Genomic DNA, 14638 nt, shown 5'->3' with positions numbered 1-14638 from the left:
CGTTCGTCGGGGTGGCCTCTTCCTCGTGGATGCTTTCGACGTGTCCTTCGAAGGTACCTGCCATGAAACATTCACAAGAGGGGTGATGGCTTCCCCTACTGGAGTTAGAGCTGAAGGGCGACTTCGACTCCTCTACGAGGAGGTCGTGGAAAGACTCCGCGACGTATTTGGTCACCCCACGAACTCGTCGTTCGCGGGGGATGGAGGAATGCGTGACGCCACAAAGTGGCCAACGCTCTCTGCGGTGTTGCGGAGACCGAACGGGAGCACTATCGGAGCACTCCGAATGAGGTATTCCAGGGGGAGGGGCTCTCGCTCGACGAGCCATGCCATGACGTTGGTGAACGAGAAGGTGAGGTGGCGCAGGTCCTCCCAAGACGGTCGGGGTCCCAAGAAGACGCCAAGCTGGCACTCTAGCCTTCCATAGTCGAAGTCGAGGAGCTAGCTGCTCCCGGGGGCGTGGGCCTTCGGTGCGTGCAGCCGCAGCTCCTTAAGCGCCTCGACGATTGTGTCGAGGCCGACGGAGTGGAGAGGCTGAATGATGACGGGTGCTCGCGCCAGCTCTCCCTCTGTCGTGATGATGAAGTCTAAGTCCCCGAAGCGCACGTGCGCGTCCGGGACCTAGGTGATGTTGTGACTAGCCATCCGAGGTCTGGTGTTGATGTCGAGACACGCAAAAGGTCCCTACCTAGCGTGCCAACTGTCGATGTTTTGAGTAAACACCAACAAGTAAATTTGTATTATTGCGTGTCTGGCTCGGATGGTGTGCTTAAAGGACACGGGATTTATACTGGTTCGGGCTGAATGTCCCTACGTCCAGTTCGTTGCTGCTGCTCGTGTTACTAGCACTAAAAAGTTCGTAATAGGGGTTACAAACGATCAAGTGAGGGACAAGTCCCAAGTCTCTAATGGAAAGAACAAATGGGTACCAAGAGCTCAGTCGCTGCTTGGCTATGTGTTCGAGGTTCGATGCTAGTGGTTCTGATCTGATGTGGTGTGATGGGTTGCGATCTCATGTGATTATGAGTCCGATGCCCCTCTAAGGGACGCCTTGCTTTCCCTTTTATAGGCCAAGGGAAGGCACGGATTACAACAGGACAAAAGAGAAGGACGAGAGGGAGAGGAAGTCCTTCAGGGTCGCTGGGCCTTTCCTTTCCTTTGTGCGGGCCCCGCCGACATGGCCGGTGGTGACAGGGACAGCCCCACGTCGAGCGTCTGTCCGCTTGATGATGCCATGCCCAGGCGTTGTCAGCGGGTCGTGACGTCCCATCCTGCCCCGCCGGGCGGGGCGACAACCCAGCGTGCTGATCAGCAGTCATACAGGGAGTAGACAGTATAGTGACCAGGCATCCGTCACTGTGGACGATGTGGGTCCCCTAGAATGACATGTCGCGAGGACAGGTCGTGTTGAGATGTGAGCACTCCCTGCACAATGCCAGAAGATTGAACTTGGGTTGTACTTTCTGGCCCGTAGTGGTTGGCGGCGACGTGAGCCTCCGTTAGGAGACGTGCCCGAGGGATCGGGCGAGGCGGAGCCAGCCCTCAGACGCCGGGCGAGGCGAAGCCCGCCCTTAGGGGTCGGGCGAGGCGGAGCCAGCCCTCAAACGTCGGGTGAGGCGGAGCCCGCCCTCGGGGGTTAGGCGAGGCGGAGCCAGCCCTCAGACGTCGGGCGAGGCGGAGCCTGCCCTCGATGGATCGGGTGAGGCGGAGCCAGCCCTCTGAGGTCGGGCGAGGCGGAACCCGCCTTTAGAGGTCGGGCGAGGCGGAACCCGTGGCCTCGGTGTCGGTTGGAGCTGTAGTCGCACCTTGGACTGTCTGGATGGATTAACGTATAACGACCATCAGCCCCTCCTCTTCGGGTACCCTAGTATTGGTCCCCGACAGTGCTCCAGGCTCGTTAGCACATTTGTAAGGTAAGGTTTCCATGGAGGAGTCACAGAATCAAGAGCCTCCCTTGTCATGTCCACTGCTTTTGGTACCTCACCAGTTTTAAAAAATCCACCAGCCAACTTATACCAAGTATTAGCGTAAGGTGTCCTCCCTTTCTTGATGGCGTCATCCACAAGAGCTACTGCCTTCTCCACAAGACCGTCTCTGCAATAAGCATCAACCATCAAGTTGATTAATCTGAAATCATGATAACAAAGACAGACCGTTTCCCACTCTTTCAATGTTGCCTCCACCCCATCAATGTCGTTCATCTTGAGTAACGCACTTATCCTCGACAAGTACATCGTGTTGCACGGTGGCACTTTGGATTTGTAGACACTTCAAATGCGTCCAACCTCAGGATACATCCCCAGATCAGTATAGGTCTTGAGTAAGAAAGCGTATGCAATCCTACTACTCTTTGGAGATATCCGCCTCTCGGCTTCCAGGAGAGCCATGACAGCCCTCACCTGCATCCCAGATTTCATGAACAAGCTCGCTGCCAAAGCATGTCCATGCCAACTCACAAGCTTCTCGTGTGGATTGGCCTTGTCGAGCACCTTACCAACCCCCTCGACATCTTCAGCAGCAATGTACGCAGCTAACATACTCTCCACACTGAACGTATCAGGTTTCACACCTCTCTTCCATGTCCTGGAACATGGCGTGCACCCTTTCAAGCTGCCCAGTCTGTAAGTAAAGCTTCATCATCGAAGTGTATGCATAAGAACTCTTCATCCCCATCTCCTGCATCTTAGCGAAGTGCTCCTCATCCTTGTCGACGGCCTTCGCCTCCACATAGCATTTCAGGAGGGAGCCATAGCACTGCGGTTTCCTCAGCTGCTTCGGTAACATGCCAAAGTACTCGACAGCTTTCTCAAGACCGTGCACCTTGCTGATTAGGTCCAGCCGGTACGCGGCGTCACCGGCCGACAGGTGGAGGTGCCTCCGGTCGGTCATCCAGAACGATAGCTGCAAGAACGCAACGAAACGCCTGACTCAGCGAGCGGAATGTGCATGGGAAATGAGCAAGAATCTACACACGCACACAAAAAAAAAAAGGAAGCAATTCGTTTAGGGGGACTGGGGGAGGAGGGTTTGCCTGGGACCTCGAGTGCGTGGGCGAAGCGGCGGAGGCCGACGAGCTTCTTGACGATGGCCTGGATGACGAACTTCTTGACGGTATGGCCTTCTTGTTCCCATTGCTCCAGGACGGGGGATAGCGGGATGGATGGGCGCCCGACATTCATGATGCGGCGGTACAGGTCGTCCGGCAGAGGTTGCCGCAGGGTCGGGGACATGGAGGTGGAGGGGGAGGGAGAGGGAGAGGGGGAGGGAGAGGCGGTGGCAGCACCCTCGGCAGCCGTGGAGAAGCGGCGGAGGAGAAGCCGGTACATGGTGGCGCGGCGCTCCGGCGGCTTTGTGCGGGCCGCTAGAGTGCGAGGGTTTCGGGGGAAGGGGAAGAAGGGAAGCCGACGAGAATTGGGCCGAAATGGCCAAAAGCCCAAAGGCCCCACGGGCTACGGCAAAGCCAGCGCCAAGCCGCCAACGGCCACGCCTTTCGCCATGGCCTCTCTCTTCGTCGCGGCGCGCCGCCTGCTCAGCCTTGGCCGCCGCGGAGGACTCCTCCCCGTGCCCCCCTCTCGCGCCGTTGCCACCTCATCTCGCAGCAACAGCAAGAAGGAGCGACCGCCGCCGGCGCGGCCGCAGAGCCTGCAGTCCACGCTGTGGCCGCTGGGCCACCCGGGCACACTCCTTGTGCCGGAGATCGAACTGTGGGCGGCGCGGTCCAGAAACTGCCTCCGAGCCGTTGAGCTCCAACACATCGTCAAGGAGCTCTGCAAGCGCCGCCGCCACCACCAGGCCCTCGAGGTAGATACGGCGCTCCTCATGCCCTCTTTTCATTCTAGTAGGTTGCTTGCTGTGATTGCGCATGGAAGGTGTTCGATGAAATAATATGGGGGGATGGTTATGTTTTTCTTGTTGATGCTGTACATGTCCGTATCATCTGTGTCTTCGTATTTGCATTTGAGATGTATCTGTATGATGTAATGCAGAAATTTCTGAAATGCAATGGGCAACTTATCGGTACAATGCTGATCACGTGAAATATTTTTTGTTAATACCTTTTTCTTCTGTGAGCAACATGGATAGGATTGATACAAAGAGGGCAACTTGAGTTATCGTTAGGAATCGAGGAGTCTAGGAGATTTTGGCCTGCTCTTCAGTCATAGGTCTACTTATTTGCTGACCAATCTGTATGTGTCCGCAATGCTGGCCAACATATAGGATTCAGTACAAGTTTGGCCATCATTGCTTCATAGCACATGATTAGTGAATACATACCCTCTAGAAGCATATATGTTCTAGGACTTAGCGCCGCAGACGTTGTATGCACAGTTTTGTATGTATTCTTGGATCCCTTATCGATCATTATCTTTTTTCACTTTGCACAGGTCTCTGAGTGGATGAATCTCAAGGATCACGTCAAATTTCTGCCAAAGGATCATGCTATTCACCTGGATTTAATTGGTCAAGTCCATGGAGTTGGAGCAGCAGAGACCTACTTCAATAACCTGTTTGACAAAGATAAGACAGAGAAACCCTATGGTGCACTTCTCAACTGCTACACACGAGAACTCTTGGTTGACAAAGCGTTGGCCCATTTTCAGAATATGAAAGAGCTGGGTTTTGTGTTCTCCACGCTCCCCTACAATAACCTCATGGGCCTCTATACCAACATAGGGCAGCATGAGAGGGTACCTTCGGTGATGGCACAAATGAAGAGCGATGGGATTGTTCCTGATAATTTTAGATTACAGAATATGCATAAATTCTTATGGCACAAGAGCTGACTTTTTTGGGTTGGAGAACACCCTGGAGGCGATGGAATGTGAGCCTCAAATTGTTGTTGACTGGAATACCTATGCTGTTGTGGCAAGCAACTACATTAAGGGTGACCTAAGGGAGAAGGCATACTCTGCCTTAAGGAAAGCAGAGGCAAAAATGGATAAAAAGGATGCGGGTGCCTATGGCCACTTGATTTCCTTGTATGGCTACCTTGGGGACAAATCAGAAGTCAAGAGGCTATGGGCGCTGCAAATGTTGAACTGTAAGCGGTATATAAACAAGGACTACACCAATATGCTTGCCGTGCTTGTGAAGCTTGATGAGATCACAGAAGCTGAAGACTTGCTGAAAGAGTGGGAGTCTAGCAAAAATGCATTTGACTTCCAAGTTCCAAATGCCCTGCTCACAGGGTACCGCCAAAAGGGCTTGCCGGACAAGGCTGAGACGCTGCTCGATGGCTTCTTGAAAAAGGGAAAGATGCCTACTTCAACCAGCTGGGGGATTGTGGCGATTGGCTATGCGGAGAAAGGTGATGTCGCGAAAGCTTATGAGCTGACCAAAAATGCCCTCTCTATGTACGTCCCCAATACCGGCTGGATCCCTAGGCCTTCAATGATTGAGATGATACTTAAGTATCTTGGAGATGAATGGGAGGTCAAGGATATCGAAGCTGTTGGCCCACAGGATCACCGGCTCAGGCGAGTGAACCACTCGTCGGTCTTGCTGAGCACCCGCTAGTGTTGCCGAGCACTCACTAGCCGTGCCGACCACAAACAAGCATTGTCCGTCCCCACACACTATGGCTGGAGCTAGAAGAAGGGAGAACAGAGCAAGTACACATAATACAAGATACCAGCGTGGCTGAAGCCCTGTTTGTGAGATGGCAAATCTGAACTCTCTTTACTGAGTTGACATGGTATCCTATTTATACAACTCTATCTTTCTAGTCCTTGTACAGCTGCCATGCTGCTACAGGAACTAGATAACATACAAGGCTGACTCTGCGCCGGCCACTGCATGTGCCTACAGTGTTGTAGGTGAGCCGTGCGGCGCCTGCACCTGCAGCAGCCACAGTATCATAGCAGGGGGCCTTTTCGGCGCCGTCTTCCCTTGCTGTGTTCACACAAGGTAACAGTGGATTATCTAACAATCTTCCCCTAATCCTACTGCTAACCCTTGTACCCCCTCTATGCCGATCATCTCCTTCAGCTCCGTGAGTCGAAGACGTCCGAGCAGCTTGGTGAGGACGTCCGCGAGTTGCCGACCAGTTTCGACGAACTTGATGACGATTTGCCCTCCATCGACATAGTCCCTAAGAAAGTGAAACTTCACGTCGATGTGCTTGCTCCGGTCGTGCAGAACCGGATTCTTCACGAGGGCGGTGGCGGGCTGGTTGTCCACCATCAGTGCTGGTGGGTGAGTTTCCACGCCGGTCAGCTCGCCCAGCAGCCAGCGTAGCCACACAACTTGGCACGCCACTGTGGCCGTCGCTACGTACTCTGTCTCGCACGTAGATAGCGCCACCACCTTTTGTTTTAGCGACAGCCATGAAATTAGGGCCGACCCGAGGAAGACAGGCACACCAGAGGTGCTCCGTCGTCCATCAATGTCCCCCGCCATGTCTGCATTGCTGAACACAGTGAGCTGCAGCCTACTCTCGCTGGTCTTTGGGAAGATGATCACATGATCTACCGTCCCCTTGATGTAGCGTAGTAGCCGCTTCACCGTAGCCTAGTGATCCTCTCTGAGATCCTCCATGAAGCGACTGACGTAGCCCACGGCGAACGAAATGTCCGGCCTCGTGTGGACTAGGTAGCGCAGACCGCCGACGATGCATCGGTAGAGTGTCGCATCCACCTTCGTCGCGGTACTGGCCTTCGTAAGCTTCAGCCGCTCCTCCATCGGAGTCACGCATGGCTTCCACTCAGCCATACCGCTTCGTTCCAACAGCTTCGAGGCGTACGCGCTCTACCCGAGCGTAAGTGCCTCCCTCCCCTGTCTCACCTCGATGCTAAGGTAGTAGGTGAGCGCCCTGAGATCGCTTATTCGGAAACGAGCCGCCATCTCACGCTTGAAGCTGCTTATGTCCTCCGCACGCGCGCCGGCGACGATCAAGTCGTCCACATACACGCTGACGATGAGCTCCTCCTTCCCCCGTCGCCGCGTGTAGAGCGCGTGCTCAGTTGCGCACCATTGAAACCCAAGCTCGCCCAGCGTGGCGTCAAGCTTGGCGTTCCATGCTCGAGGGGCCTGCCGCAGCCCGTAGAGCGCCTTACGCAGTTGGAGCATCCTGTGCTCCTCTCCCTTGACAGTGAACCCTGGAGGTTGCCTAACGAAGACTGTTTCTGCCAGTTCGCAGTTGAGGAAGGCCGATTTAACGTCCAAGTGATGGACGCGCCAGTCCTTTGCTACTGTCAAGGCTAGTAGCAAACGAACCGACTCCATGCGCGCTACTGGTGCAAAGACCTCCTCGAAGTCGATGCCCTCGCGCTGTACAAAACCTCGGGCGACGAGGCGCGCCTTGTGCTTGACAACAGCGCCGTGCTCGTCCCGCTTGACCTTGTACACCCACTTCAGGCTGATCGGACGGCATCCTGGAGGTGGATCGACGAGCTGCCACGTCTCATTTTCCTCGATCGCCTTCATCTCCTCCAGCATCGTCTGTCGCCAGTTTCCATCGCCCTCGGCTAGTGGGAACGTGGAAGGTTCCTCTACACTGATGAGTAGCAGCTCTACGTCGTTGAGCAGCCTGCCCGCCAGACCCGTGGGACCTGTGCCGCCGACGATGTCGTCCAGCCTGTGGAACCGCACCTCCTCACCTTCGTGGAAGGCATCCACGAACTCAGTGATATCACCGGGAGGTCAGGCGAACTCGATCGGCGTCGATGGAGTTCCCTGTTCCGCTAGAGTGCTTGGCATAGCACCTTGAGTGCTCGGCACTACTTCTGGATAGCTCGTCATAACTCCTACAGTGTTTGGCCACACTGTAGGAGTGTCCTGCCTTAGTTTTAGAGTGGTGGACACCACTGTAAGACATCTTGGCTCCGCCATGGGAGTGCTTGGCACCCGACCTAGAGTGGTCGCGACCACTGCAGAACCTCCTAGCACCACTCCTGGCGTGCTCGGCATCCCTCCAGGAGTGCACGACACTCCTCTCGGAGTGCTCGGCATCCCTCTTGAAGTGCTCGACACTGCCCTAGGAGTGCTCGACTCTACTGCCAGAGTGCTTGGCACTCCTCCCGGAGTGCTCGGCACCTGTTCCCCAGCGTCTCCACCATCATGGATGACCAAGTGTTCAACGACGAAGGTGCTGGTGAAGCTGCCAGCTTCCCCCGTGCTCGGACTGCTCTAGTCCCAAGCCGTCTCCTCTTCGAACACGACGTCGCGCGAGACAAGGACCTTGTCTCTGTGTGGGTCGTAGAGCTGGTACGCCTTGGTACCCTCCGCGTAGCCTAGGAGGACCCTGGGTGTGCTCCTGTCCTCCAGCTTGATGAGGTTCGGCTTTGTCTTCCTGACGTGGCCGATGCAGCTAAATGTCCGAAGGAAGGACACGCTCGGCTTGCGCCTATACCAAGCTTCGAACGGCGTCTTGCCCGTCAGGGCCTTGGTCGGAGCGCGGTTGAGGATGAACACCGCCGTGGTCACCGCCTCCCCCAGAACCTTGCCGGCATGCCTTTGGCCTTCATCATGGATCGGGCCATGCCGACCACTGTCTGGTTCCGTCGCTCCACCACGCCATTCTGTTGTGGCAAGTATGGCACGGTGTGGTGTTGCCCCACACCCTGATCCGCGCAATATGCGGCAAATTCGACCGAAGTGAATTCACCGCCGCGATCAGTCCTCAGCACACGGAGCTTCTTGTCGCTCTCGGCCTCCGCGCGCGTCTTGAACTTCTTGATCGCCGCCGCCGCTTCATCCTTGCTCGTCAAGAGTTACAGCCACATGTAGCGACTGCAATCGTCCACGAGTAGGAGGAAGTACTGTCGACCACCGCATGTAGCAGGCGTGATCGGCCCGCAGAGGTCGCCGTGGACGAGTTCAAGAGCTTCCTTTGCGTGATACTTGGCCGCCTTTGGGAAAGGTAGCCTCCTCTGCTTCCCGGCTAGGCAGCTGTCACACAGCTTGCCTCCGTGCTTGATATGGGGTAGCCCTCGGACCATCTTCTCCAGCCGACCAAGCGAGTCGAAGCTAAGATGTTCGAACCGGGCATGCCACATCCACGGTTCCTCGGAGTGCCTTGCCGCCAGGCACACCGGCTACTCTACCTTCAGGTCAAGCAGGTACAACCGGTTCAGGGACCTCTTCACCTTGGCAAGAAGTCGTTGCTCCCAATCCCTGATCCTAAGGACTCCGTCCTTGATCAGTACCTCGCTACCGCGCTCATCCAGCTAACCAATGCTGATGATGCTGGAACGCAGCTGCGGGATGTAATATACATCCGTTAGCGCGCGGTGCTCCCTGTTCTGGCATCTGAAGATAATGGTGCCACGTCCTTGGATAGCCACCCTTGAGCCGTCACCAAACTTCACTGTACCGGTAACATCACCGTCGAACTCGGAGAAGGATGCCTTGGAGCCCATCATGTGGTTACTGGCACCAGAGTCCAGATATCACCGCTGCTCATGGTCGGCGCCCACACGTCCGAGGTGAACTTGGGCGCGTGGTTCGTCGAGGTTGATAGTCTTTAGGGTCTTCCCAGGTTCTTCCACCATCGTCGCCTCTTCCCTCTCCTCGTCCTCGACATCGTGCAGTGCACAGAACGTCGCCATCAGGATAGTGGCCTCATCCTCATCATCGGCTTGCGCCAAGTGAGTCTGAGTCTTCTTCTCCTACTTGCGGTTTGGGCACTCCCGTGTCCAATGGCCCATCTTCCCACAACGTCGGCAGGCGTTGGGGTCGACCTACTTCTTCTCCGAAGAAGCCTTGCCGCGGCGCTTGCCTTCGCCACCGCGGCTGGAGGAGGCTGCCTTCCTAGAGTTCCTCCGAGCAGCACACTCCTCTTCCGTCAGCAGGAGTTTCCCGCTGTCCTTCATTGTTGTCGCCTGCTCCAGGCGCTCGTCCACTGTCCGCAGACGGCCTGTCACATCCTCAATGGTGAGGGTGGACAAGTCCAGCACCGTCTCTATGGAGAGAGCGATCTGGATGCACTTTGTCGGCATGGAGTGGAGGTACTTGGAGACTGCCTCCTCTTCGTCGATGGTGACGCCGTGGCTCTTCAGCTTGCTGATGAGCGTCTGCAGGCAGAGGGTAAAGTCCTCCACCATTTTACCATCTTTGAACTTGAGGTTGGCGTACTCCTGCTTCAGAAGCTGGGCCGTTGCCTTCTTTGCGTAGTTGGAACCGACGCGCATCGCCGCAATAACCTCCCACGCCTCCTTAGCCGAGCTCTTCGCCCCTAACGGCTCCCTGTACTCCGTCGGTACAGCAGCGAGGATAGCCTCCAGCGCTGACATGTCATCTTCTTCATTGTCGGTGCCCTTGTCAACCGCATTCCAGAGCCATCGGGCTCTGAGCTAGACCTTCATGGTCATCGACCACTCTCCATAGTTGGTGCGAGTCAGCGTCGGCCAACTGGTGCCGCTGACCTCCCGCACCGTACGAACAACGACCTCCGGTCGTGGCTGGGCAGCCATAGTAGTGGCACTGCTGTCGCCCATCTCCGAACCATCCGTCATCACCAGCGGTTAGTCTGGCGACGGCGCTTGTATAGCTCTGATACCACTTGTTGGCCCATAGGATCACCGGCTTAGGCGAGTGAACCACTCGCCGGTCTTACCGAGCACCCGCTAGTGTTGCCGAGCACCCACTAGCCGTGCCGACCACGAACAAGCGTTGTCCGTCCCCACACACTATGGCTGGAGCTAGAAGAAGGGAGAACAGAGCAAGTACGCACAATACAAGACACCAGCGTTGGCCGAAGCCCTGTCTGTGAGATGGCAAATCTGAACTCTTTTTACCGAGTTGCTGTGGTATCCTATTTATACAACTCTATCTTTCTAGTCTTTGTACAGCTGGCATGCTGCAACAGGAACTAGATAACATAAAGGGCTGACTCTGCGCCGGCCACTGCATGTGCCTACAGTGCTGCAGGTGAGCCATGCGGCATCTGCACCTGCAGCGGCTACAGTATCACAGCAGGGGGCCTTTTCGGCGCCGTCTTCCCTTGCTGTGTTCAGTGGATTATCTAACAGAAGCTTTCATTAGTCTGCTGAAAGTTGTTGTGCCATTGAACTCTGATATGACCGAGGCTTTGTCGAGGGCTCGTTCGAGAGAACAGAAAGCTGAAGAGGCAACGGAAGCTCCTCACGAGGATAATATTGCCTGAGCTGATTGTTAATGAAACGGTGTTTCTGGACTGCTGTCTGATCCTATATACTAGTAGTAGATTAATTAGTAGTTAGCTACAACCCTTCCTTTGATAGTTCGTTGTTTTTATTAATTATTATTTTAGCAAGTTGGAACTTAGCCGCCGCTATTTAAGTTAGCGGGCCGCTATAGCACTCCGCAATTCTTCGTAGCAGCCGTAATAGCATGGTATGGTATGCAATAAATAAATAATTCTAGTTCACTTAAGATGCACAGATGGTTTAATTAAGTGACCATGAGAATAACAAGCTACTTTTTTAACAATGATAACGAATGGTCTTCAAAATATTTATGGCTATCATAATCTATTTTTTTATAAACTCTGATATACAATGACTTATATAAGTTGTGGAACACTATGCTTTTTCTTAATTTAAGTATGTGAGACATCAGTTCTTTGAGTTGTGTATAGTTAAATGTATATTTATACCGATTATTCGGATATATACACTTAAATTTAAATGTAATTATCATATGTCGCTATTGGAACTTAGCGTCCGCAATAGCGCCCGCCATCCGCGATCTGCTACCTCGACACCAATCCGCCGCTATACGCTATTTAGTACCTTGATTTTGGACGATAGCGAATGTTCGAATTAAGAAGACACCTAGATTGGTGCTTTATTTAAGTCCTGAAATCAATTGTTTCAAGCTACAAATTAAGTTCCACATGGATCGATGAGCACATCTATACCTAATATTAAATAGGCAAAATTTCTCCCCTCCTATTTTTTCGTCCACCTCCCTCTAGCTACCAAGACAATGAAGAGTTTCTTCCGCCCGGACTTATATATATAACCTGTGCACATACGAGTTAGAACAGTTCGCGTCTAGCGCGATACAGAGTCTGACGTATTATTGGACCATGTATGTGATCCGGACTCATGAACCATGCTCATAAAAGTTGGAACAACTCGCGTTTAGCGATGATATAGAGTCCGATTCTAATATGTATTGGGTTCCGTTGCAACGTATGGGCACGTTTGCTAGTGAAAAATAATTTATGTTGGTATATACGAAAAACAATTTGATTTGGAGAAGCAGATTTTATCAAACAATAATAGGGTAGTAATAATAAAGCTAGCCAGGCTAGGACCATCAGCTACACTTACACAAACACAAAAGAATGAAAGAAAGAAAGAAACAAGAATTGCATGCGATTGCATTGGGCAAGCTGCAGAGTTATTCGTGCGTGTGCATGCATGGTTGGTCGACGTCGATAGATGAGATGAATGTAAGTACTCCTAGAAGTGAAGCATGCATGCATGTAATGTAGTATTATTAGGCGGTGCCACAGTAGAAGGCTTTGGGGGCGGTCTTGCCGCAGTGGTTGAGGAGGAGGGTGAGGTCGATGGGGAGGTTGAGGTGGATGCCCAGGACGTTAGCCTTGATAGCGGTGCAGAGGCAGACGGCGGCCTCCAGATCGACGAGGCCGTCCAGCAGCGGGCAGCAAGGCTCCGTGGGCGGCAGCCCCACCTTGGCCTTGATGAGGCCCAGCACGTTGGCGCACACGCCCAGCTTCAGCGCGTCCCGGGGGCACCCCACCCCGCCGCCGCCGCTGCTTGGGGCCGGAGGGCATGGCGGTGGAGGCGGCGGCGGGCAGTTGGTGTAGTGCGCCGACGCTAAGAGCGCAAAGCAGTTGACTACGGCGAGCACCACCACCAGAGCCGCCGCCGCCGCCGCTCCTCTCGACGCCGACGCCGCCATTATATATCTTATATGCTCAGCTGGTGCACACTTATTTTGGGCCGGCATACATATTTTCGAGAGAGGTACATCGATCGCTCTATATACAGTACATCAGGGGGCCGGGGCTAGGGTAGCTAGGTAGTGGCTGGCTGGCTGCAGGGGAAGCAAGCATTTCAACGAACCAGGAAGGAACACGAGGGCCTCACCACACCACGTGAAATGCTACGATGCATGGATGAGAGGAGCTCTCGATCAGTTCCACGAGAGCTAGGAATCGATCGAGCTGGCACTGCACTGCATGTCTGCATGCATTATACATTTTAATTTCATTCCATGCCCACACATCGATTCACGGGAAGCAAAGAATCTAGCATATTTTGTGGTGTTTTGGAGTTTTGCATGCCCGTGACCGTGCGTGATGACCAAGTTGCATGCATGCACATGCTATGCATATGCATATGCATGGATATTTATTTGGATCGTTGTACTACTTGCTGGTGACCGTGCTTAAATTTTGCATTTTGATCCTTTTTAAAAACTTTTTTTACAAATAGACCTCTGATCAAACATTTTCCAAAAATAAGACTCAAAGCCACTACTGCATAAACGCTTTTTAGGGGCGGCTTGTAACCTTTTGTAGGGACGGTTTGGCCAGCCGCCCCTACCCAACCGTCTCTACAAATCATGCATTTGTATGGGCGGTTCCGCCCTTACAAATCGATTTGTAGAGGCGACTGTAGTACCAGCCGCCTCTATAATACCTGTTTGTAGGGGCGGTTCAATCTAGAACCGTCCCTACAGTACGTTTTTCCGTCAAAAAAATTCAAATTTATAATTCAAATTCGACCAAAACACTGTTTGTTTCCGCGTATTCCATCCCCGCGACCAACGTTCCAAACCGCGTTCGTGTTGCCGAACGCCCCGCAACCAGCGTTCTGAACCGCGTTCGCGTTGCCGAACGCCCCACGACCAGCGTTCCGAACCCCTTAGACTACAAGCACAAGAGTATTATATAAACTACAATTACAAGTCCAATTCACAAGAATATATACAATCCGTCATTAAATATACAAATTCCATAAACATTGTTATCAACGTACTAGAGCTAGCCTTTCAGTCTCACGAAGGTTTTGGTACTAAGGATTTCTACCTAAGTCAGACTCGGTCATGGTAGGCGCCTTTGACGTGTACAATCTGGTCCAATATGAAGTTGCAAAGGTCCCCGACGAGCTCTAAGAGTTGGTCATCCTTGTATGGGTCTCTTTTCAATCATTTCTCTTCTTTCCACTACAAGAGAACACGTTTCGATTTAGTATTTCATATCATGTACGAAGTTTTTATACTACGGGTGAAGAGGTTCAAACTTACCCTTAAGCGGTGTCTCCTGTAGGCACCGGTGTTACTCATCATAGAATATATATAGTATCCACAATGTACACTCCCAGGCTTCTGCTTGGGGCACTGTGTTTTACATATGAAAATGTTAAGTAATGCTTTTGATAGCCATGTAATGAAGTACTGAAGAAGTAAGTTACACTTACCGCACATAATGTTTTTATAGCCAGCTTTTCCTTCCTTACTGGATAATGCCTTCCTTGATGATTAGTGACATAGAACCTAAATACCCTGTTCGAATTATTTTAGCAAATACAACTTATTAGTATCCAAAAGTGAACATTACAAGTATGTATACAAACATATAAGCTAATGAGGATTGTCGATATGTATACGTCTTGAGAATCGATATGAAGTCTTTGTATGTCACCGGGTCCCTATCTATTGAATCAAAGACCCATGCCATGCT

The 14638-nt window shown here is 52.8% G+C and overlaps 2 protein-coding genes and 1 pseudogene across 2 annotated transcripts; 1 reads left to right on the top strand and 2 right to left on the bottom strand.

The window, feature by feature from the left end:
- Nucleotides 1-1841: 1841 nt before the first annotated feature.
- LOC136536596 (pentatricopeptide repeat-containing protein At2g20710, mitochondrial-like) lies at nt 1842-2889 on the bottom strand. Its single transcript, XM_066528837.1, has 2 exons — nt 2570-2889; nt 1842-2094 (listed from the first exon to the last, which is right to left on the bottom strand). Exons 1-2 carry the CDS (start codon nt 2887-2889, stop codon nt 1842-1844), a joined length of 573 nt encoding a protein of 190 aa, XP_066384934.1.
- Nucleotides 2890-3044: 155 nt separating this feature from the next.
- Nucleotides 3045-11104, top strand: LOC136538902 (pentatricopeptide repeat-containing protein At4g21705, mitochondrial-like; annotated as a pseudogene).
- Nucleotides 11105-12209: 1105 nt separating this feature from the next.
- On the bottom strand, nt 12210-12943 carry LOC136538901 (cortical cell-delineating protein-like). The gene has a single exon (XM_066530830.1). It carries the CDS (start codon nt 12898-12900, stop codon nt 12427-12429), a length of 474 nt encoding a protein of 157 aa, XP_066386927.1. The 5' UTR covers nt 12901-12943; the 3' UTR covers nt 12210-12426.
- Nucleotides 12944-14638: the final 1695 nt, after the last annotated feature.

Source organism: Miscanthus floridulus, chromosome 2 (assembly GCF_019320115.1).
Source record: "Miscanthus floridulus cultivar M001 chromosome 2, ASM1932011v1, whole genome shotgun sequence".
Classification (NCBI taxonomy): Eukaryota; Viridiplantae; Streptophyta; class Magnoliopsida; order Poales; family Poaceae; genus Miscanthus; species Miscanthus floridulus.
This window is presented reverse-complemented; position numbering and strand designations above follow the sequence as displayed.